At 37.7% G+C, this 24,539-nt stretch overlaps 2 protein-coding genes across 3 annotated transcripts in view; one reads left to right on the top strand and one right to left on the bottom strand.

The window, feature by feature from the left end:
- LOC308410401 (protein lifeguard 3) overlaps positions 1–24,539 on the top strand; it is a 50,357-nt gene that overhangs the window by 10,823 nt on the left and 14,995 nt on the right. The window lies entirely within an intron of this gene.
- Positions 10,807–21,381, bottom strand: gmppaa (GDP-mannose pyrophosphorylase Aa). 2 transcript variants are annotated; one of them, XM_080902443.1, is made up of 13 exons: positions 21,242–21,381; positions 19,173–19,270; positions 18,847–18,950; positions 18,370–18,562; positions 18,138–18,197; positions 17,921–18,051; positions 17,760–17,774; positions 14,522–14,656; positions 14,101–14,198; positions 13,962–14,008; positions 13,670–13,762; positions 11,751–11,919; positions 10,807–11,395 (listed from the first exon to the last, which is right to left on the bottom strand). In XM_080902443.1, the coding sequence occupies exons 1-13, from the start codon at positions 21,306–21,308 to the stop codon at positions 11,295–11,297; spliced, it is 1,311 nt and encodes a 436-aa protein (XP_080758569.1). In that variant the 5' UTR covers positions 21,309–21,381; the 3' UTR covers positions 10,807–11,294. The 2 variants fall into 2 exon arrangements, with proteins under 2 accessions (XP_080758569.1, XP_080758570.1); XM_080902444.1 differs by lacking the exon at positions 17,760–17,774.

Here is a 24,539-nt window from a genome sequence, read left to right as displayed (position 1 = left end):
AGACCAAATCAGGTAAAAAAAAAAAAAAAAAAGTGGAATAGTTACCTATAGGCAACCCTTGCCCAAGGATCTTCTGGTTGAGGCGTTACTCATTAGGGACCCATATATAAAGAGTATGTTTAATTAAACATGTTAAACAGGTTAAGTTCTTATTATACAGGACTTGCTGGTGGATCCATTCCATAGAATCACACCAGTAAGCGTGATGGTGACCTCCTTCTGCCCCATCAGTAGACAGCTATAAGCACAACCCACAAAAGGTCCAGTTGCAGAAAAGGGAAAAAAGTTCAATTAAACATAATGCAGTATAATGTAATGTTTGGAATCCAGTGAATCCAAATACATTTAGTTTGTGCCATGTGTATATTAGATAGGTTATATTTCTTCCACTTTAAGGATTCTGCATACAAGAGTTAATAGAAAAACAAATTCAGATTAATCTTAGTAATATAATGCCAACATTATTTGCCCTTCCATTGCCAATTTTCTGATATCCAGTTTACAATTTTCTCCTACAACATAAATATTTTTCTCTCTCAAAACTGACAGTAATTGTAGTAAAGAGAACAATTAATAGCAATGTCAGCTTTGCCACAAATAATGTCTTCCATAGATAAACCCCATTTCATTTAAATGAATGTGCCAAGTTAATCCACTGTCTTATTATTGTCTGCTGATAATTTTGAGTGTTTTATAAACAATGTTTTGTAAAGCCAGGAGCAGAACAGATTCTGCATGACTCTCCCCATCAGAATGACACTTAAAAAAAATCATTAAGCCTCTGCATTTAATTTAGTGAGCAAACCTCTATTTCTATAATAACAAAAGGATTTCATAAACAGGAAGAGACAGATGAAGAGACTGGAGGGAAGGCCAGTAGTAAATCTATATTTCTACGTTCATATACAATAGAAAAGAGTCAGGAAAAGATGGGTAAAAAGAAAGATGAATGAGAAATGACTTTACACAAAGGATAAAAGCATTCGTTAATATAATTCTGTCCATTACTTCATTCAAAAGGATAACATTATAGAGACTCGTTGATGAAAGTGGCCAAGGAGCCTCACCTGCAAGATTTAAAGTCATTCTTCTTCTCTTAGGTATCGTTTCTCATTTGCATCACAGTAGGTAGATTTATATTAATGCATTTAAATGTTCCAGGAGATTCTTAGACATTTGGACCATATTAACACCTACTTTTAGGTTCATTCATGTATCTAAATCCAGTGGTGGGATCGCAGCTTTGATTTGAGACAAAGGTTTCATAGATCGGTTTTGTGATCTTTAAAAAAATATGATCTTTATTATTTTATATGTTTTTCCTGGACTTACAGGTGTAGGGAGAACACTAAAAGTAAATGCAACCCTCCACCTTGCTTACTTGGTCTCACAAAGTCAACCAAAGTCTACACAGCTTTGCTCAAACACTGTAATCATTGGGTGGTCACACACAGACACACACACGAGAGACATGCCCGGCCTTAATGAATATCCACAGTGCCCTCTACTGGGGACAAAGAAACACACCCTTTAACTTCATCTTTGAGAAGATTAATTTTGAACAGAAATCCCAGTTTAGGGAACAGGTGTTCACATCAATGACAGGAAGGACATTTTGTTACTACTTTTATTGTGTGTACATGTGTTTGTGTGTGTGCACTGATCGTTGCCTCAGCCACATTTCAAGAACTTGAGTTCTGGAGAGCTGTTGGGGGGGAAAACTATTTTACAGTTTTCAAATAGTATAATTTCTACAGAGACAACTTAAAAGTGAATGTAGATATAGCATTGTTTTAGCATATTTTAGTGCAAAAAACGTTTTTCAAATCTCTTTCTAGTCTCAGAGGTAGTCATATCTTATTCTATAACCACTTATAGGTTCATTTTCAGCTTATTTTGAACATAATGGAAGATCAAAGATAACATCTTTTGTTTAATCGCTCACTTCTACCAGTAGACAACTGCATGGAACACATTATTCCAACTGCACAACATGTGTTTCGCTCTAGTTTGGTAACCAGCTAACTCAGATGAAGGGAAGCTGATGTGTTACTGAACATAACTATACTTTGACAAGGCATCAATATACATAAGTCTATTTTAATGCAGGAGCTGTCTGACAGCTGCTGCCAGCACAGCAGAAGCAAATACCCCACCCCCAGGACAGGGTGTTTCTCAGATGCTTTAATCTTAGATGTACAGAATGTGCAAAATTATGATTTTATGGAAATGATGCAAATAATCACACTGCCATCCTCCATTAGTATGTGACAGCCTTACATTATGCAATGTGATGCATAGTGTTCTGTCCACCCACCACTATTGCAGTCAGAATGTAGAGTGATGGTGTGCATGTCTAATAAATATTGCAGGAGGATACATTTGGACCATCTACCAAACTGCATAAATCAAGAAGCTTTCCAGCCCCACATTATAAAGCCTTCTCTTGGCTGCATAGCTGCTTGGCCCTTCTACTCTCCAGCAACTGTCAGTGGTTACTCATAAGCATGTATGTATCTATGCTTTCATGTTTGCCTGCACTTGGATTAGTTTCTCAGCAAGACTACACATGTAGTCCTTTAACTTCACATAAACCGTGTACAGTTAATTAGTACTGAACTGAGTAGAACGGGGCTAGCAGTTTATACCAAATAACACCTGCCAGGTAAGACCTTCATTTATCAGTGTGGGATAAAGGTTTACTACGCCCTGTTTCTTAGAAAAACTGGGCTGGTTTGGCAGCTTTTTAATATGGGAAGCAACGACAGCAGGTATTGAAATCACTTTCAGTGAGAAAGGGCGAAGGTTTTAGGGATATGGCAGGTCAGGGTCCTGTGAGATTTGCAGCTTGTGTGCCACTAATCCACATCCTCAGGCACATCTCTGAGGTACCAAAATTCCACTTTTTAAGATGACAACCCAGATTTATCATCTTTACCCTCAAAGTCCTTTTGTGACTTTGAGTTCACAATTGGAAGAAAATGTCATTTTATACTGTTAATTATTAAATTTTATAGTGTACATTATGCTGCAAAAATTTTTTAAAGGGCATAAACAGAAAGGCTGGTGTTTGGGAGCCTTCCAGCTGATACTCAAGTAGCCATTTATTTGTCTTCAGTGAACATGACGAGTGGGCGAGCACATTACCTCGTGTGACCGTGGCTTTTGAAAAGTCCTTAGTGTGCAGTAATGCAGATTTGTATATAAGTGCAAACATAACGAAGCAAAGCAGAGACTGAATCAGGAACACTGCAGCTAGCCGGCTGGTGGGATATAAACATTCCAATGTTAGGGAATGGGATTTTACACTTGGATTAAAGAAAAGTCAGTCAGTCACTTTTTTGTGGTCAAACGTTCTTCTTCCTTCCTTCTTTCCTGCTATAGTGTAGTGTTACCTTCCTCAGTCTAGGGGTTGTGGGGAAGTAACAGTATAAGTGTCCAGGAGAAAGAGGCAGGGAGCTAGAACTGGGAACAAAACAGAGGATTATCATTAATAATGAAAGCCAAGTCAATATTACAACCAAGAACAGAAAGAAATGGTACAATAAAACTCAGAAGCTGGGAACAAGTCAATAAGTTTAAAGAAGAGGGAGGGAAAAAAGAGCACTCAACACAGACAGAGAAAAGACTTTTTTACCGTCTCCTCTTCCTCTGCTTAGCTACAAGAGCTGATTGCTGAGTGAAGCTTCAGGTGTGCACATTTCAGCTCCACAAGAAAGAGGCTGGTGTCTGTGACAAGAAGGAGAGAGCAAAACTACACACCCACACAAGTGAAACCACTGCAGGTCTGCTAGGGCCATAATATCAAACAAGAGGAAAATGTGTTAGTGATTGTTACCTCTACAGAACTTATAAAGTGAGAGAAAATATCTTCAGGAAGAGGCTTTGGCCTTTGTCTGTATGTAGATCTACTGCATAAGCTATTTGCAAGATTGTTTTTATGTTTGTTTGACGCCACATCACATCAGTATGCTACATAAAATAGATAATAAATAGAAAAAATAATAAAAATTCAAGATATTTTTTGAGCATGAATAGATAGCATGACTAGATAATGATTTTGTTGCCGCCTTGCTTGAAATATATTAGTCCAAGCTTGCCTGACCTAAAATTTATGTTAATTAAGGGAAAATTCACAACATCAGTAAGAACAGCTCAGTGTATTAGAAATCCATTGATATAGGGCAGCACAGTTCATAGGGACACATAAGGACATTCTACCAGAAACCTTTTCCAGTAATTAAATGATGTAATATTAGCAAACTTCTGCTTAAAGGAACAAAATAAGGGAGGGTGGACTAATTAACAGTACACCTTCCAGCAAAGTCAAACAGAAGACCACTGCTGTGGGACAAGGTGCCTCACTTACTTCACTGCTTCTAAGAAAAACAACTATTTTACTGAACTCATCCATTTTACCTTTACTGTATTTAGTGACTTTTTTCTCTCTGCTAAGAGCTCAGAGGTGTGGGTTTGTTTGGGTTTCTTTTTTTAAAGAAACCCAGAAGCTTAATGCTGAGCTGGAGCTCAGGAAGCACAAATGGCTGCTGATGAAATCAGTCACTGCCAAAGCTGTTGTAAAGTTGAAACTGAAACTTGGCCACATGTAGATGTGGATATTCCTTCAGAACTGAGGCAGGCAGCCTGTTATAGGTACGCTGCCAAAATAGCTGGAAGTTGTGGTATACACACAAATTCTGTGACATTATATTACAGTTTATTATTTTCTATCAAACGGATAAGAGAACATGAGTAAAAATAGAGAAAAAAAGGAAAGATGTTGGTTTTTTCTTGAGAGTAAGTGAATTTAAACAAGATTTGGGCAAAAGGGTTGCAGCAGCTGTCATCATGGAGAATGTAAGAGCAAGTGGAGGTGGAGAGAGTCCACTGACTTTATATGAGGGTCTTCTTATTTTCAGTCCTGCTGTCTGTGGCACCTTCACTGCAGACTCGGAAAGGTTTTGCTGGAAAGCTTTAAGGTATCACTGGGTCCCAATGGCTCATTTCTATCCCTACTGAAGGACACTCAGTCCAGCATAATTAACAACATGCAAATTGGGCATCACAACATTATAAAGGAGTCTATTTTATACAGGTATGTCCCAGACTATTTTAAACAGTATTCAGCTTCTTTGAAAGGAAACAGATTTAGACCCAACTCTTTCTCATAACTACTGTCCAATCTCCAAATTACCTCTACTTTCAAAAATTCTTTTTTTTTACCAATTATCTCTTTTACCTTTTAGAGATAATCGAAGCCAACGACGTGGACACTTTAGAAAAAAACACCCCTTTTTACTTAGGGTTGTGGCATTTTAAAGAGTGCAGACTCAGGTAGTTTTACTGTTCTTATTTTACTAGAGCTGACTGCAGCATCTGACACAGCTGACCATACAATTCTCCTCAAAAGACTTAGAAATGAGGCTGATGTTAGTGGAAAGGTGCTGAAATTGTTCTCATCCTACATATCAAACAGAGTATTTACAGTTACTATTAACAATTTTACTTCATTAGCTGCTATCATGGCATTCGGGGGTCCCAGAGGGCTCAATCTTTTTACCTGTTTAGTTTAGTTTATGTGTGTTGCAACTTAGTCATGTGATCAGTAGCTGTACTCAGCAGCCAGTTTGTTAGGTGTGTCTTACTAGAACGAGGTTGGACCCCCTTTTGTCTTGAGAAATCTTCGTGGTATAGTTTCAGCAAGGTACTGGTAAGATTCCTTAAATACAAATTGTACTTCTTTGTTCCTTCTCTGTTATTCTACCTTATTATTTTCTATTCAGTTCATGTATTTTGAAACATTTGAATGCTTGGGAAGTTGTGGTTATGATAGTGTTTGCTTGCATGTGTGTTTGTGTATCATTTTGTCTGTAAACACGATTAAAATGTGGCTTACATCCACCACATTCTTGAAGGTCATCTTAATGATTCACTGGTAAAAATTGACAAAAAGCAAACAGTGCATTTAAAAAGAACAAAGAAAACAAAATAATTATATACACTAAATACACTATTCTCTTAAAAGTAAACATTGTTTTTTTTACTATCTGTGGTCTGCAAACCTGATCAGTATTTGTTACTTTAGTGCTATTCCAGGACATTAGTACCCTTCTGGTTGTCCCAGCAGCTCTAAATGCAGGTCTACAACGGACTCCAACAGCTCATTTGGGCAATATTAATGTCACCCTGCATAAAAGCAGCCGTCTCAAGGCTGATATATATATATATAATGCATGTTCATAGACTGTCAACTTCTTAATCACAAAGTAATGAATACCATACTTTATCCTTCTTTTTCACTCTATAATTAACATAATGGCTGAAACCTGAAAGTCGGTATTAACAGCAGGGGAGCAATCACTGTTTATTTTCCACAACTAGACATGACATGAGCTGTGAAAGGATTGTTTAATTTAAGTTGCTTGACAACCAGAAGCTATGTCCATCTTTTATGTACAGTCTATTGTCTACTTCCACTTGTCAAATGAGTATCATTGTGGTTTTGCATTTGATTTGCTGTTGTCAATATCTCAGAATTTCTTTTATTCAATTATAAAGAGATCCTCAACAGTACTTTGAAGAAAGGTTAACTAATGCAGTGTCTGTGCATTGCAATAAAAGCGTTTCACAAAACTGTACTCTACAAGTTAAAAAAAAAAAAGGGGGGTGGGGAGTTTATGCAATTGCAATTTTATTTCATAAGATAAGATAAGATAACCTTTATTAGTCCCACACGTGGGAAATTTGTTTTGTCACAGCAGGAAGTGGACAGTGCAAAAGTTATGAGGCAAAAATTAGAATATTGTGGAATAGACATTGTGGTAAATCCTTTGCTGGAGAGACAGCAGCCAAGTTTATGAAAGTTCAGCCTGGTGAGAGAAGTGGAACTAAGACTGTTTCAATGTAGGGATTCAGACTTGGCTCAACCTCTCTGTATTAAACTTCACAAAGCATACAGAGAAAAGAAAAACACAAATGGAACTATAAACATCATCGAACTGCAGAGCAACTTTGCTGAATTTATGTTTTCAGAGCAGTATCTAAAAGCTACATTTAAAGTCCAGTTAAAGCTGTCAACTGGTGGAGTGGAATCACTGTGACAACCAGGCAGATTTTAAAAGAAAAATACTGTTATGTGGTGCCACAAAGGTATGAATCACAGCCGTATTAGTCAGACTGTCAACATTTGAGCAAAAATCTATAGAGGCTGTATTTATCTTGCTAAATCCTGACTCAGTGTGCCCTGCAGAGGCTGAAATGAGCAGCTTGTGTGTATTTGTTAAGGCACCTTCAAGGACACATCTTGAAAAATCATTCTGAAAAAATAAAGTAAGAATATGAAATGATCATTTCACTTGTTCAAGACTCTGTAAGTTGGATGTCATGCATATGGTATAATATTTTTATATTTTCATGTCCACATTCATTTTTGTTTTTGCAGTGTAAGGTATTTTATTAGTTTTTCTGCATTAAACAAGCTGTCCTCCTAAAGTGCAAAAGGGAAAATATGCCTAACACATAAAAGATAAGAGAGGATTTATAGTATATGTCTGGTTGTTCAACAGGAGAAGCAGCATTTTATTTATAAGAGGGAAAAAAAGATATCAAATCAGTTTCCGCAAGGGGTTGAAAACAAATGCTGTAAAATTTGTAACAAATGTAACTTTAAATCTTGAGGTTTGAGACAAGTTTATTGTCTGACTTTCTGTTATGTTTTGGTTTGTTTTACAATGCATTTTTCAAAGTCAAAAACGAAAGATTTCTACAACACAGCACGTCTGCTGAGTAAGAACAAAAATGCCCTCTTTACACCTCTTCGGGGAACTGGTGGGCTTGGATGTTCTCAGAGCACAGTTTAGCAAAACATTAGCATTCACCGGCGATGCATGACAGCCAAATCCTTTTTTTCTTTACCGTATGAATTTGAGCACCGTGAGATGTCAGTTTCTATTTGACAGCTCATTTGTCAATCCTTTAGGCTTCTGTTAGGCATCTTCCTTTCAGTGTACTGACATGCAAACCCTTCACCTGTCCTCTCAAGTGGAAACATCCCTGGACCTTTGCCCAAAGTTGGTCTAGCTCCCACTGTTAGACCCCCTACACACATTCAGAGTATCTGAAAGCAAACAATGACCAGTGAAGCTGATTTCATTGTTTATTCTTTCATATCAGTGGACATTAAGTTTGTCCGCTAAGGTTACGGGCCATCATCTCAGTTGGTAGTTTTGTTTTTTCAAAATCAAACCTTTGTAATGTGTATGTTGATGTTAATATTGATGTGTACGTGAAGAAACGTGCAGAATTTGACATGCATCGTTGCCATTGTCTTTGCATGCCTCCTTGCTACCAAGATTGGAAAAATACTACAGCTTGTGGGAATTATCTTTTTATTATTTTGGCTATTATTACTGTCATACATCATCACATATTACATATTATTAAAACCTGGGGCTTATGCTATCCATTTTAATTGCATCTGAAACTTGGGCTTGTTACATTAATAGAGGCTGAGCTACATTTTGCATCCCTGGGCCCTCTAGTTCCACTAAAAGGAAACTCTTTAATGCTTCAGCACATCAAGGTGTTTGTTGTTGTTTAGACAATTTCATGCTCCCAACTTTGTTGAAGTTTGGAGATGACCACTTGCTGTTCCAACATGTCTGCATATCAGTGCACAAAGTAAGGTCCACAAAGACATGTATGAGCAATTTCAGTGAGTCCTGATCTAAAGCTGCAAAGAGTTTGCTTAAGACACAAATAAACATTAATTTAAGTCCCAAAAAGTTGATTCTGTTCATCTGGACGTAGCATTTTCAGTGGGAGAAACGTTTCATCACTCACCCAAGTTAATTTAAGTCATATTATAATAATTAAATTCCTGCAAACCTTTACTGAATACAGCAGATCATGGTCTTTCAAGGAAGGGCTGCCCTGAAAAACTCGAAGATTCGACTCTCACTTTTTGAAGGGGTCACCGGAAATTAAATATGGTTCAAAGAGCTCAGCAGCGAGAAACATTCAGCATCGTAAGCACTGAAGCACACGCAGGACACACGCGAGTCTAGTCTCAAACTGGCAGGAAGTGAGGCACTGGAATTGGATGTCACCAGCCAGCAGATCAATGGCTGCTCAATGGATCTTGACAAGGAGACAAGCGCTTCACTAACCTGGCCTCTAATAGAAACAGTCAGAACTGTGGAAGTTGTACACTCAAAGTCATTAGCTCCAAAAATGTATTATTTTAAAAAAAAAAATCTATTTGTTTAAAATTGATGTGTAAGCATCTAGTTAATTGTAATTGATCTACTTAGTGTCATCTGTTTAGATCAGAGTATCACCTTATATGAATACCTCACATGTCTGTAATAGACACAAGTCGTGATTCATGAATCAAATTCTGCATTTTAACCCACCAGTACAATACAGATTGGATCCATCCAGTGGAGACTTTCTAAAGGCTAATAGAGACACTTAAGCTTTCCTCATGCTTTATTTACTAAAGACACACTGTACTACCCAACTGTTAACCACAACATGTAGCACGAGAGTGGCTGGTCAGATTGTGGAAGCAGCTAGTAACAAGGGCTGGCATGAAAATGAAGAGGATGACCAAGTACGGTATATACAGCAGCTCCTCAGCAAACATTATTGTTCTCCTGATAATGAAATATTCATCTATCTATCTATATATTTATCTATCTCTATCTATTTATATTGATAGAAGGACAGTCTTTGAATCAGTATTCATTTCCAAGTGGAGGTTACAGTGGTGATGACAATAATTATAACATACAGGGAACAAAGACATAAGAGCAGAGGAGTTTAAATACCCACTTCTAAAAATCTATGTTGACTGAAAAAGGTGAGCACACACACTATGCTCTCTGACTCACCACACTGAAATGCTCTTCATTTAGCCCGAGCAGGGAGGATTTGTCACATGCCACCTCTGCTGCCTTTCCCACCTGATGGTTTCTGTCACTCTGTCCTGTATATTTTAGACATGTTTTAACACGGTTTCCCTGCTCACACACAAACCATTTCTCCCCAAAGGCAGAATGAAAAAAGAAAAGAAAAGCTGGACAAGCATGCTGTTAGATGTTTGGTAAGTAATACTGCAGTTTAGCCATACAAGTTCTACTACTTCTATAACTGCTAGTACTTCTCTGCATAAATAAATTGTAAATTTTTACTGTTATGGGAGTGGAAAACCTATTTGATCTAATGAATTTTAGGACTGCCTTTCATCTGGGGAACATGGAGATTTGCCTCATTATAGTGTTTTTATCCTCTTGGTGGGATAATCATCAACTGGGCTGAGTCTTTTGAAGCTCTAAGGCACCTGAATTAACAGTGAAAAGCATGTAAAACCTGACACCAACCCACCATGACTAAAAAAAAAAAAAGTATGCTCAAATGTGCAAAACAGATTTGATTAAAATATATTATAAAGAACTTCCAGTATCAGAGTTTAGACTTTCTCGATAGACACTCTCATTGTAATAATTAAAGCAAAAGTACCGAAGTGATCATGGGTGCCTAATAAGTAAATGTTAATGTGCTGTATACATAAACTGGAAGAGTTTCTTCAGTGATTGCACAATTTAAGTATCTCGTGTTGCTGGGAAAAGCACCCCACTCCCACAAAATTCACATTTCCAAAGGCAACATTGCTTGATTGCAATGTAAATCTCAAGTCTGCTGATTTATTTTGATGGCAGACAATTCTTTAGACTAACAATGAAGCTGCTAAAAGGTTTTAATCAGCGCTCCGGAAAAATAATCACTTCTTAAAATTAACCACAGTTGGTAGCCAGTGATTTTTATTTTCCAATAATTCCCCGTCTCATGTTGAAGTAACAGTTCACGTTTGTCAAGGATGCCCTTGAGAAACAGAATATGTGTTATCTATAAACTCTTTTTTTTATTATTTAATTTTTTACATCATATTAAATCCAACTACATACATTACATTAGTGTCTGCGGTAATTTTACAGTTCGGTAAATTTAATAAGTAAAAACAATATAAAACCTCTGGCATGACGGAACCTTTCAAGGTGAATCAACATGCATGATTAGCCTCTCTCTAATGTTGCTGACACTCAATGTTGCATAAAGGCTCGAGGACAAATATATATATAAAAAAAAAATCTATCTTTCAAAACTATGAAATGAATCTTCCATATATTCATTTCTGACATCTTATATACAGTAACTCAGAGACAGAGCCAGCAGTTGGGCAGCAGCATCCTTCATCAGTGACAATAAGTGGACAGAAGCGTGAGGAAGATTAACTAGAGAATAATTTGGTTTTTGAAGCCGCGGTTGAGGTCTTTATGTGGGAGGACAATTGAGTTCAGTATAATCACCTCAGAGGGGATCGTCACGTTACAACCTGAGGAGACAAAGCAAGGCAGTATTAAGTCTCTGCAAAGGACAAAGACAGTTTATTGCTGTGCTGACTCTCACATCACTCCCTAACATCATTTGTGTAGCTCTTTTTAGCCACAGTTTACTGAAATGTAAAAACAAGTGTGACAATTAGAGAATTTTAATTTGCATACCACCTCATTCAAAGTGCCTTACCTGTGATTTACAAGCTTATTCACAAATATCTTAAATAACTATTCAAATACATGCAGGAACTGGGCCTTAGGTATTGCTTTCTTTCCAATAACTTCATTTCTCAGAACAATATACCGAACACAATATTTGAACAGATATATAATTTCAAGTCAGAGCAGGCTTACCTAGAATTGTAATTGAGGGGGTGAGTTTTCCTTCTCTGAAGAGTGTCTCGCTGTCGATCTTTGCATAGGGATCATTTGGATTTGGGTCACTTGGGGTTCCCTCTACTCTTGCCCACTTGCCAATAGTACTATCCCATCCCACAATGCTGTTCAAAACACAGCAGTGATCCTTGTGGAAGAGGGGGAACGGAAGTTAGTGAAAAATCGGGAAGCCTTCAGCAGGTAATTGTTGTGTTTCAAGTCTCCACATCTGCTTTAATACAGGTGTTCCAAATTCTGGGGGAGACGGGGGGATATGAGGTCACGTATTCCAAGGATACCTGACCATAGTGTGTAACAATCAATTCAGTGATTCTATTGGCTCTCAGAGATAATATAGATAAGAATAGAGGGTGGAATATGCTCTTTTTCTTTTCCTATGTGGTCCCCATCTTACACTTGATTATTTTGCGGAACCCTTGGCTATAGGTCATTAGTCCCTGGAAGCCCTGAAACTCCACTTTAAGCATCACTCCTCCATTAGAGATTGTTCAAACATGAAGAGAGGAAAAAAGCAGTGAGTATTACAACAGGTAGTGATGATTTGTAAGTATTGCTTAAATTACAAATTGTTCTTCTAGGCAATGCACAATGAAAACCAATAAGTCACCAGCAGTATAAATTCATTTTAAAAGGCTGCCAGTCATCGCTGGAGGTGTGGGATTCAATTATTCCGGCCTCAAAATCGTTAAAAATGACATCTTTGTGTGAGGTGCATGCGACGATATTTCTAGTGTGACAGATGAGTAAAGATAAATTTCAGAGAGGTCACAGCTGAAGTGTGGATAAAATGTAAAGCTGATCACTTCAGATAAATTCACCTCCATGTCAATTAGTTTGATGTTTAGTATAATGCCAAGCAAGACATGTCTGATGAAGTGAAGCAAGTTGAGCAGGGAATTGGAAATTACATTGCTCAACTTTAAAGGAACGCTTTTAAATCAGAGTATCAAGTCAGTTAAACTTCTGGAATATTGATCTGGTCAGTTAAGTAGCAGAGAGGGTTGTTAATCAGTTTCAGGTGCTTTCGTCTTAATGAAATTAACAACAGGTGCACTAGAAAAGAAGCAGTGATGAAACAACATCCTTACTTCCTATTTTTTCACTGTAGTTTTGTATTCAGGTAGGGTCAGTGTCACCACTGGTAGCATGAGGCGATACCTGGACCCTACAGGGGCTGCATAGGTAGTCCAACTCCCCCAGGAAGTCACATGAAGACATGCAATTACTAAAAGGTTTGCTTTGTCTATGAGCAGGGCCTCAAGAGCATGGAGGAGATAGACAGTTACTCTAGGAGAGCTGAACAGGGTCGTAGAAGCTTCCTAATCCATCAGCAGCACCGGCATCTGCTCCTTTGTGCAAAGAGGAGAAGGTGCACAACAATGCATGGCCTCATGTGGCAGTTTGTATGCAGGCAATTCCTAAAGAATGAAGGAGGTCATACCACCGACTGGCCCCCATGATCGCCCAACCTAAATCCAATCATGTTTCGGTCCATTCGATGCCGCATTGCACCTCAGACTGTCCCGGAGCTCAGTGACGCTGAGGTCCAGATGTGGGAGGATATCCCCCTGGACACCATCTGCCTCATCATCAGGAACATGCGCCCATATTGCCAGACATGCATACAAGCACGCAGGGGCCACATAAACTACTGAGTACCATTTTGAGTTGCAATTAAATTTTGGCAAAATAGACTGTCACGTCATTTTTTCCACTTCTGACTTTCAGGTGTCTTTGAATACAACCCTCTGTAAGTTGATCACTTTCATTTCCAACCTGTCATCCTTTCATTCCTAACACGTTACCCAGTCCATATCAGTATCGATATCACGCATGATTTTTTTCTAACAGTGTACTTTATATTCAGAGGCAGTCACCTGTAAATTTGCACCATGGAGGATGATAGATTCTCGAACTCTGACACCAGCGCCGATAGTCACTCCAGTGCCGATGGAAACGTTGGGACCCAACTGCAAAGAGAAAATAAATTACTGCGTGAGATAATATCTGTACCATTTCAACTAATAACACCAAATTAACTTATCAGACCATCTAAAAGCACATTCTTCTCTTTTTTAGAGTTAAATGCAGTACAAAATTTTTAATATGAGGCTCTGCTGTTAACAGGACATGCCATTTCTATTTAAAGCGTATAAGGAAAACCCTTACCACAGCTGTGGGATCAATATTAGCTGTAGGATGAATATAGACATTACCTGGAGAAAGGAAAAGAAAGCAAGTCTAAATAGATTTGTTTGTGTTATTATGAGGAAGGAAAAAAAAGATACAGGAAGTTAATAAATTGTACCAGTTATTTTGGGGCCTCCCTCCTTATTTGACGCCAGTCTTTCAGGATGAGTTGTGTGATACTGGTTGAGGTACAATCGACTGGCATAAATTGCAGACCTGAGGGGGGAAAAAAGTCAAAGAAATAAAATAAATAAATGAGTATAAATCAAGAGTCTCTTCATTTAAGGTGGTAATTTACATTTTTGTACAGCTTATAGCATAATCACACTGCACAAAGACTTCCTTGGTGAGTCTACATGGACTGTATAAACAACTATAAAAACTCACTCTCTGTGTCAAAGAAATAAGTTGTACTTCAACAAGGTTTGGAGCCTATATGCATGCAAGTCCAGTGTCTCCCATATTCTTTGACATTCAGGGTTGCAGTATCAAATTTATGCTCTCTTGAATGCGACACCATTTATGACACATTCACTCACCCTGCAGATTTAATCTGGCTCCAGAAGCTGAGGGTTTTATATACGTAGAGTTTTCCCTGTCCTGCCAGGGCAGTGAAAATGTCCTGCTCCAGCCTGATGGCCTCAGCTCGGTGCCAGCCGTTGGTTGGCTCCTCTCTGCCAGAAATAGATCATCAGTCGCACAGAGTTACAAATCCCATTTTTTAAAATATTGTGCACAAAGCTTGAGGCTGGAATTAAATTCAAGACAGAATCGGCATAAACTACCCTCAACTGAACGAAACTTTATTTTTCGAGTGTCAGCTGAAACCGTATATTTTCTGAATTTTGGAAAAAATGAGGTGACAAGTTTTCCAGAATTCATAACCTAAAGCTGTGGCCAAGCCTTGCCTGCTCACCAAGACGAAAACTGATGACTTGCATGCCAATGTTGCAGCGCAGACCAAGCACACCTATTTATAACCAGAGTTGGTCGTTAATGATCAGGTTCAGCTTTCTCTCCAAACATCAAATAAACAATTCACATATACAAAATGTGAAGTTTTATCACGTTCCTTTTTCTTGCCAAAGGTGAATAAAGAAATGAGAATTACATCCCGTTTTCCCCTTTCACTCCTCCTGTTCTTGAGTAGCTATTGAGATTCTTCAAATATTTAGTTGTGTACAAAAAAAACCAAAGAAAAAAACAACAACAACCCAGCGGTTCCCATTACCTCTAAAGTCTCTTAAGAAAACATGAATTTATTGCCCTACTATCCAGCCTGCAGAGTCAAATGAGAACACCGAGTTAAAATGCATCACTGTTATCTTTGATGGTGTCAGTGCTGGGCTGAAACCAAAGCTGATTACCTAGTTGTGATCCAAAACTTAAGTAGAAGAGACTATGTGTTCCATACTAATCAGGGTCTCTGGCATAGTGTATTGTGAGAGCCCTGAGATGAAACAGTGTTAAATATTGATGAAAAGAATATTTTAAAGGATTGCACCCATAATTGAAGTTTTACCAAGAAGGAGGGGGTGTGGTTAGAGGCGAAGCGGTCCCCAAGAGACTGCAGTAAAAGCCTTCTTATTTCTATCAAGTATCTCTGATGTGTTCAACAATTTTGCTGATTCAGTGCCCAGCTTGATTTAAGTGCTATTGATGTTAGCAGGTGAATTATGCAAAGCGCGGTTTGACCTGTTGTAATATATTTCAAGTGTCCTTGGTGTGGTATTTGTTAGGTCAGCTACTGTACAGTGAAAACAAACTGAAAAAGTATCAAAGATTGTATTAAAAAAAAAAAAAACATATATTGATCCCATGTTTTATTGTAGCTTCTGTGAAATAGCAGGGTACACTCAGTCCACATGCATATTATTATATTATAAAAAGCAAGTCTTCTAGTGAAGCGATGAGCAAAGCGAGACATCTGTATCAGTTTGACATGAAGCTTCACTATCTCGATTATAGTTTTTTTCTAGCTTATTCAGCAGAAACTATAGAGACAACTAAATGTGTTGAGCCTCTTTAAAAAAATAAATAAATAAACCGATCATTTCAAAATGCAGTTCCTCAGAAGAGCAGGTTACAATAGCGTAGATGTTTCTTTAAACCTACGCATATGGATGTGAATTGCATTTTGTCTATACTCTATAAATTTGCAACTACTCCTGGAAAAGGTAAGAGGACTGAATAACCATTCTTATTAAATATGAACATTATCCTCCATTACAGATGCTTTATGTAGTGCTCTACACTATAGGGGTTAGCGATGTTTCATAAAAGCAGGCAATGGTACCTCTTGATCTGAGGCTAGTTAAGCTTCTTTAATCTCTAGGACATACTGAAGTCAGCAGCAGCAAAATCTTGGCTCCTGTTAATCTTGCTCTTGCCAAGAGCTTCAGTTTACTGTGTTTACTGGTTCATTCACTGCCTGCTAGTCCTTCAACATGACTGACTAGAGGTCAAAGACAGTAGGGAAAAATATGGGCAGAACAGAAGCTAGATGAATTTACTATCCTATCTAGAGGCGAAATGTGGTATTACACAGGCCAGACTAAAAGCCTATTTATACCTGCCCTTGTCACCATCCTGAAAAGCGACATCACAACTGCCGGCCTGAGTCATTTCAGTTTTTTGTGCCCCTTTTGACTTTTTGTAACTCTGGCACAGTTGGATTGAAGACACCAGTGTTCGATCAGTGATGTATCAGTATATATCAGGTGCTCAGGGATTCCCAGATTATACAAGGGGAGATGCTGCAAAAGGAGATAAGACTTTATGAAGAAAACTTTGTGTTGCTTTTTTTTCTGGTTTCAATTTTTTCTACTCTTATAGCAGTGCTGATGCAGAGGTTTTATCTGAGTGGTGACACGCATATTTCAGCAGAAGAATGCAGCAAGTCTGGCATGCGCTCAGTGTCAGTATAAAGGCTCGTTTATACTCCGCTGCAGACACCGACATGGACAGCAGGAGATCTGACAGCTGAGCAGTGATTCCTGTTATACCTCTTTGAAGCCTGCAGCGCATGAGTAGTTGGCGTACTATAATGTAAAATCTCCGTGGATGACTTGGCATGGTCGTGAACAACAGGCAGACACACAGAAGGCCGCACAGACCCATCGTGCTCACTGTCTAATGACAAAATCTGCACGACTCTGACCTGAGCATGCCCTAGCAGACTTGCAGAAGTGGAAAGTATACTCAAGGTGGGGATGGCGCTGTGGTGACGTTACAGTTGTCATGTGACAAAACGACTGCAACGACGATAAGCAAACAATAATCTGGTTGGCATTCTAACATTACTAGATGTCTTTTAAATACAATGCAGAGACATCTTTGACATAACATTATAGCTGTTGATACGTTTAGTTAATTTTCAACATCTTGAGCTGTTTCACAAAGCATAATTTTATTTATTTCTTAAAATAGTCCAGCTAGGACGTCATTAGTAAAACCTGGGTACACCAACAGAACAATGGTAAACTGAGTTTAAATTATGGCTTGTGTACAGACTGAAAAGTACTAAGTGACATTTTTTCACCTAGAAATCCAAAGAGCTGTTTTACCAGTTTCCAGTCTTTGTGTTAAGCTAAACAAAACTGAACTGAATGTAAACAGTGCTCAAAATGTCAGACCATGAAATCTAAGAAACAAAAAAATATTGTTTCCATGTCACTGTGCACAGAAAAGTGATACAAGTAGCATTCACAAGGAATTCTCACCCCATACACTAAGTGCTCTAAAACCACACCATGCAACCTAATCATACCCACTTACCCATCATAGGGATATCTGATGATTGTATGAAGAGACAGAAAACATGGCAGGGAGGAGAAAGGAAGGAAAAAAGACAAATGAAGAGAAACAAAGAAATGGAGTAAATGGTATTCACACACATTCCCACGCACATACCAACAAGTGGGACAGCTACAACTCACAGTAACATGTCCTGCTGGTTCTTCTGGAAGACTGCGCCAATATGTTGGAAGATGTCTGGGTTAAAGAGGTATATACCACAGTTGATGATGTCACTCACAAATGTGCTTGGCTTTTCCACATAATGCAAGACCTACATATCAAAAAAGAAAGATTAATCATAATTTTAAGTTTCAGCAGTACAGAGTAACTGTCTAGGAAGACCAAATGGTTAAATACCTCGTTCGATTCTTCGTTTTCCACAATACAGCCATAATTCATGGATTGCTTTCTGTTTGCCTAATTAGAGAAAATGTCAATATAATTTAGCATAATCTCAAATTCTATAAAGAGAAAAGATCTAATATAACCATTTTAATTGTAGTCAAAAAGTCAAAGAAAAACCAACCAAGTAAATCTAGTTTTACTTTCACGACAGTTCACGTTCCAGAAACTAATTATAATGTTTTACCGTTGTCCCAAGGATAACAAAGCTGTTTGGTTCTCCGTGTTCTTTCTGAAAGCTGAGCATCTCTGTAAGAGGAAATGCTGAACAAACATCAGCATTCAGTACAAAGAAAGCCTCTGGACTGCCAGAGACAATCTGATCTCTGAAGTGATAGATGCCCCCTCCAGTGCCCAGGGCTGCATACTCCTGCAAGTACCTGTGGTGAGGAGTTAAGAAGAGTGAAATATCTACAGGTATTTAGCAATGGGCGTGCACAGTAGCAAGTAAAGCATTACATTTGCCACAAAAAAGAATAACTAAAGACAAACAGAATCAAAATGGTGTTCTGGTTTGTGTCGTATACAAAATGTATTTCTAAATCTTGACACTGAACTATCACATCCTCCTAATTCTCACAAGCTCGTGTCGCTGCTATCGATATACCCAGGAAATGTAAACATTTTTCTATAAAAAAGCAAAGCCAACAGCTCCACTGTTTACCTGATTGAAATTTTGAACTCCTGCTGTGCATTTAACAGAAATCTATTCAGTTCTTCATTTGGCTGATAAAAACCAATGAGCAAAATCTCCTTCATGTTTGGAACCTATATATAAAAAAAGAAAACAAAAAGGATCAGCATTAGAGTGATTGTGGGTGCTGTCTGTCACAAAACACAGGCCAAGAAATTCCCAACACCAACTACTAATGAGGCGACAGTTGCTTTAGTATTTTAAGAATTACTAAGCTCTTACAAAAAAGAAAAAAAACAAACAAGAGCCAACATTTCAAAACTAGTGACAATCCGATACTTTAAAATGAAACTTACCTTGGCACATGCTTCAATGTGGTGCTGAAGCATGGGAACACCAGCTACTGGAAACAGGGGTTTGGGCACTTCAAATGACAGTGGCCTGAATCTTGTGCCTGAAAAACAGTGTTTGAATATTTTAAGAAAAATAATAATAACAACTTTATTTGTATAGCACTTTTCAAAACAAAGGATTACATGTGCGTAACAGTTCAAATTAAACTCGCACATAGCAGATAGATATACAAGTTAACATTAAGACAAACAGACACAATCAACCTAACATGATTAGACATTCATTCAAACATACACACATACACACAATTTTACTATAGTTGAAAATAAAGAGGAAAAGATTAAGGGAAAGGTAACCTTTAAAAATTACTTTTAAGCTAATTTTAGAGTCATAGAGTCAGCAAACCTGATTGACTGAGGAAGGCAGTTGCACAGTTTAGGCAAAACAACCTCAAAAGCACAGTCACCTCTAGTTTTAAAGTCAGAGTGGCGGACAGGTTTTCTAACTCCGACTGAATAGCAGGTTTCATTTTTGTACCAGTTCTGAAGTGAATTAAAAAGACAAACAAGTGTCTTTTGAGATGCAAGCATTCACTGAGGTAGGAGGGGCTCTTGAGGTTGTTGGGCTTGACAGAAAAGTACAATTATGTGTCATCTGCATAAAAAATGATAGGAGAATCCATTTAAACTATTAAGCAGAAGCACATGTAACATATAGACAGAAAACAGAAATTGTCCAAGAACTGAGCCCTGAGGGGTTCAGAGGTGGACATACATTGACTAATATGAATTCTGAGGTATCTGTTCAATAAGTATGAAGAAAACCATTTGAAAGCAGTACCAGTGATGCCAGCCTGTTTTGTAGTCTATTAATAAGAGTAGCACGAACAAAGGCTGCAGATAAGTCAAGCAAGACTAAAACAGAATGTTCACCCTTCTCTTAGTGCATAAGAATGCCATTGGCAATCTCCAATAAAGCTGTTTCAGAGCTGTGGTTTTGTTGGTAACCCGACTGGAATTTATTTAACTTATTTTAAGATGTTCTTCCTTCAACAATGTAAAGACACTAACGAGCAAGAACTTCCTCAAGGCTTTTAGAAATAAACAGGAGTTTGGAAATTGGCTTGTAATTATATGAAACAGTGGGATCTAAGGATATTTTTTCAGCAGCGGAAAGACACTTGCTGTTTTAATGCTCAGGGTCTCACTTGTGTCATCACTATATAACAAGGAGTTTATGCATGAGAAGATCTGCATTTACTAATCTGCCTACAGTTCTGAGTGCTTGGGTTGGTAGTCTATTCTTTACATCACTTTCACCTTCACCATGCTCTCACACTCAATTCTGTCATCATCACTCTGTTCTTGCCTGCCTTCTGCGAGCTTCTGTTCTGTGTGCTTTACATATCAGTCCTCTTCTATAATTTTGTCTTTCAATCTTTCATGATTTTTTTTTTTTATGTATTATTTTATTTATTTTATTATTTGTTTTGGGCTGTTCCTCCAAAGCATGCCATCTTCTGTTTGAAAATGGAAAAATCTGAGCAAATCATATCACGAGGGCTCAGTCGTTAAAAAGATAAGAATACAAAGCAGACACAGTAAAGGGTACTGTATGTATGTAGCTGGTTTCTCCTAAGTATAAAATAAAAGACAGACGATCTTGCCGAGCTATAGAGCCTTTCATTACACACCCATTAACTTTATTATTAAACTTTACTTAAAAAAAAAATAAAAAATAGAATAAGTAATCTAAAATACTTTTCTATAAATAACTGTCACGCTTGCTGAGAGGGAATGACATTAATGCATCAGTAGTGGAAGGCAAGCTAAAGTTTTGGGGGGTTTTCCAAAAAAAATCTGTGCTCAGGTTGGACTATAGTTTACAAGACGTGGTGATAAAATATTAGGGTATAAAAGCTATATGGGTAAGATTTTACTTCTTGTTCGTGGGACACGTTGTGACACGTCAGTGATAAAAACAACTTCAGCCAGCCTGTTAGCATTAGCAGCCTAGCCTTGCTTTAAACACACGTTAATGACTTTGAAAACACGCCAAGGAAAAGAGTTACCTTTCTGGGGGCCTCCGATTAAAATGACCGACTTCAACATCTTGACAGAAACGCTGCTTGGTGACATGCAAGACCTGGCTGGAAACTATCTGCAGCAGTAAGCAACAGCTGTGAGAGCATTTCCGCACTCACTTCCTGATTGTGACGTTAACGAGATTATCGTGAAATCACGGACCAGAGTGTTCGGAGTGAAAGGGAGTCAAGCGCCTGAAAGCTTTGGACTACAAATGCTCTTTTTGAAATCACCAGAATATGCCTTTGTGTACGTGCGACAATATTTCAAGATTATGTTTAACTGCATCAATTATGATGTTATTAATTTATAGTATGCTAAATATTATAAATACTAAAAATATATCAATTATAATATCACTGCAAACTCTTATATAAATTATATCCAGGCTCAGTAAACCTTGTGTACCTTATGTGTCTCCTATACATCAAACTAAACATCTGAACTTTTTTTTTCCTTAAAACTCCTTCTTTGTGCTTTAATATTGTTGCATTATTTGTTTGTTTGTTTGTATATTTATTTTATGTAGCATACTTCTTCTAGGTGCTTCCTTTAGAGGTAGTCACAGTGGATCTTCCTCCATCTCACTTTATCTCGAGCATTCAGTTTTATCACACCAAATCTTTGCATGTCCTTCAGTACATCCATGAACCTTTTCTATGGTCTTCCTTTTTTCCTCCTGCCTGGCAGCACAATTTAAAACACTCATTGTCCAATATATATCCCCTGTCCCTCCTCTACCCATGTCCAAACCACTTCAGTCTTGTGTCTCTTAACTTTGTCTCCAGACCACTCAGCCCAAGCTGTCTCTCTGATGTGTTCATGTCTAATGTATTTCATTGTGGTCACTCCCAGTGAAAACATTGCATCTGTAAGTGTTCCACCTTCAGTTCCACCTCTTGTCAAGCCAAACATGATAACATTTTTTAATTTTTTTATATATACACCTAAGTGCTTTCGATCTAACTTTCACATTCCAACTTGGTATTCAGTATCTTGCCCATGGATACTTTGGCATGCAGACTGGATCAGCCACCCTTCAAGCAGCCACCCTTTGATCAAGTCATTGAACTACCAACCTCCTGATTAGTAGATAACATGTTCTACGTCCTGAGCTAAACCCCATACCACATTATACAAAATTTAGTCTTGAAAGACTTTGCAACAGTGTTGTGAAAACATTCTAAATGACCTTTTTTTTAGTGAGAAAATAAGAGTATGAAGACCTGGGTCTGACATATCTTTGATTACTGCAGTAGACAGCCCAAGCATATCTAGACTAGACTAGACTACCACAATATTAACTGATTATACTTAATCCTAAACCTGTAATGTGCCACAGTTTGCCATTTCTCACTTGCACTGTATTATAGCGCTTATTTTAGTTCTAATAAATCCAGTTCTACCTTTGTAAAAAACAAACAAACAAAAACAAACAGGGTATAAAATCTGATTATTACAAAAAACAGGATTGTAATCCTACAGCTTGCTGTAATATGTTCTTACTGATCATCTATTCCTTTTTTAGAACATCTCTTGCATCCACACAAAGTAGGTTATTCCCTTATTTCAGCTGAGGGAAGTTCTAGCAGTGGGGAAAATATCTCAGCTGTCAGTTTTGAATGCTTGCAAAGACAACACTTACACAGCTCTAATAGAAGAGTTTACTTTCATACTTACTCATTAAAACATAACCTGAAGTAAAACAGTCTCCCATGTGATAGTATTCATAACTCAAACATATGCAAATAAGGTGCGAGTCTGCATCAAACAAACAGAATAACATTTTAGTCAACAATCACCAAGGGACAAGGTGCTCTGGTACAGGCTTTTCTGGAGGAGCAACACAGAAATCTGAAGCGCTTTCAAACCCCCTCAAAAGTTTAAAGATTTATTTCTTTTTCATTTTGGCCCTCTGCACATAGACAGAAACAGCGTTATACTTCCTTTGTATAAAAAAAAGACACAAAGAAGGAAAACAAAATGTGCAAAAGAGGACTTTTCTCCACTGTATTGTCACACATTTTATGCTATCAAATGTTCTTATAAAATCCTAATCTAGTTAAATTCCAGCAAGATTAGATCATAAAAACTGTACGTCAAAGATTCTTTTTAGCTCAGCTGCTGTAACGCGTCTGTTTTTGTAGACGTTTTTAAAATAAGTCCGAATTAACATCAGTTTTAGGCTAATTTGTTGTTACAAACAACATGAGCATGCATTGCAAAGATGCTTTGCAATCCTTGCAATGATTAATGTCTTAGACCCGATTCACTATTTAAATGTGAACTTCAGTGGCATGAAAATACTGAATCTATGGAGAAGAGCTGGCAGAACTGGAAAAAACTCACTTTATCGATGGGCACAGTCACGTGACTTTCCACTCAGTCGTTGGCAGACTTTAAAATGCCAAAGACTGTGAGGAGTGAGCATGTGACCAGACTGTGGGTGTAGCTGCTCAAGTATTAACATGAAATATCTATGAATATGGGAGTAAAACAATGGGACGATTCCTGCCATGATCATGACCAATAAGGATCATTGCAGTCTAATGGGATACAAGTGGTATGCAACATATAAAGGCAAAGCAATACTTTCAAACTTTCACATCATTTGGCACTTCATGAAGTTCATGAACATGTTAAAGACTGATAAATATGATTTAAATTGATTACTGTTCAAGACATCAGAGGCAAACATATTATGAGACTGGAAGAAGTATGCATGAAGGTTATACTGTGAACATGGACAAGTGCCTATAAAAATGACAAAAAAGTGTCCTTGAGCACAATTTTGGTAAAGACCCATTAGATGATTATTGTGGGTAAGTTTGATTAAATTCTGATCAATACTATAGAAGTAGTAATTATTGTGACTTGTGGAAGGACAGTCCATTGGCAAGATGAGCTAATAGCAGAGCGATGACAGTTTGAATACGAGAGAGACGCGATAAAGTGGAAGCTTAATAAGTTTGGGTCTGTTTTCTGAACAGGAAGCAATCCAAAAAAGCAACAATTTAACAGAAGCTGAGAGTAGTCACATCATGAAAATCATCCGATACAGTTAAAACGAACGAACGAACAAACAAGAAAAGAAAAGATAAATTTTGCATTCCAAAGGTTTTAATTGGTCAAATACACCAAAACAAAAAAAAAAATATTTCTTTTGCCACAGTCACATTATAAATGCAGTCTTAATTCAATCGTCCCTTCAACATGAATTCAGTCATGTCTCACTACAGTTAAGTACCAGTTAGATCCTTCACATATTTTGTAGTTCACATTCAG

The sequence above is a fragment of the Rhamphochromis sp. 'chilingali' genome (assembly GCF_963969265.1).
Source record: "Rhamphochromis sp. 'chilingali' genome assembly, chromosome: 14".
Lineage (NCBI taxonomy): Eukaryota > Metazoa > Chordata > Actinopteri > Cichliformes > Cichlidae > Rhamphochromis > Rhamphochromis sp. 'chilingali'.
Note: the sequence above shows the minus strand (reverse complement) of the source record. Positions and strands in the feature narration are given on the sequence as shown.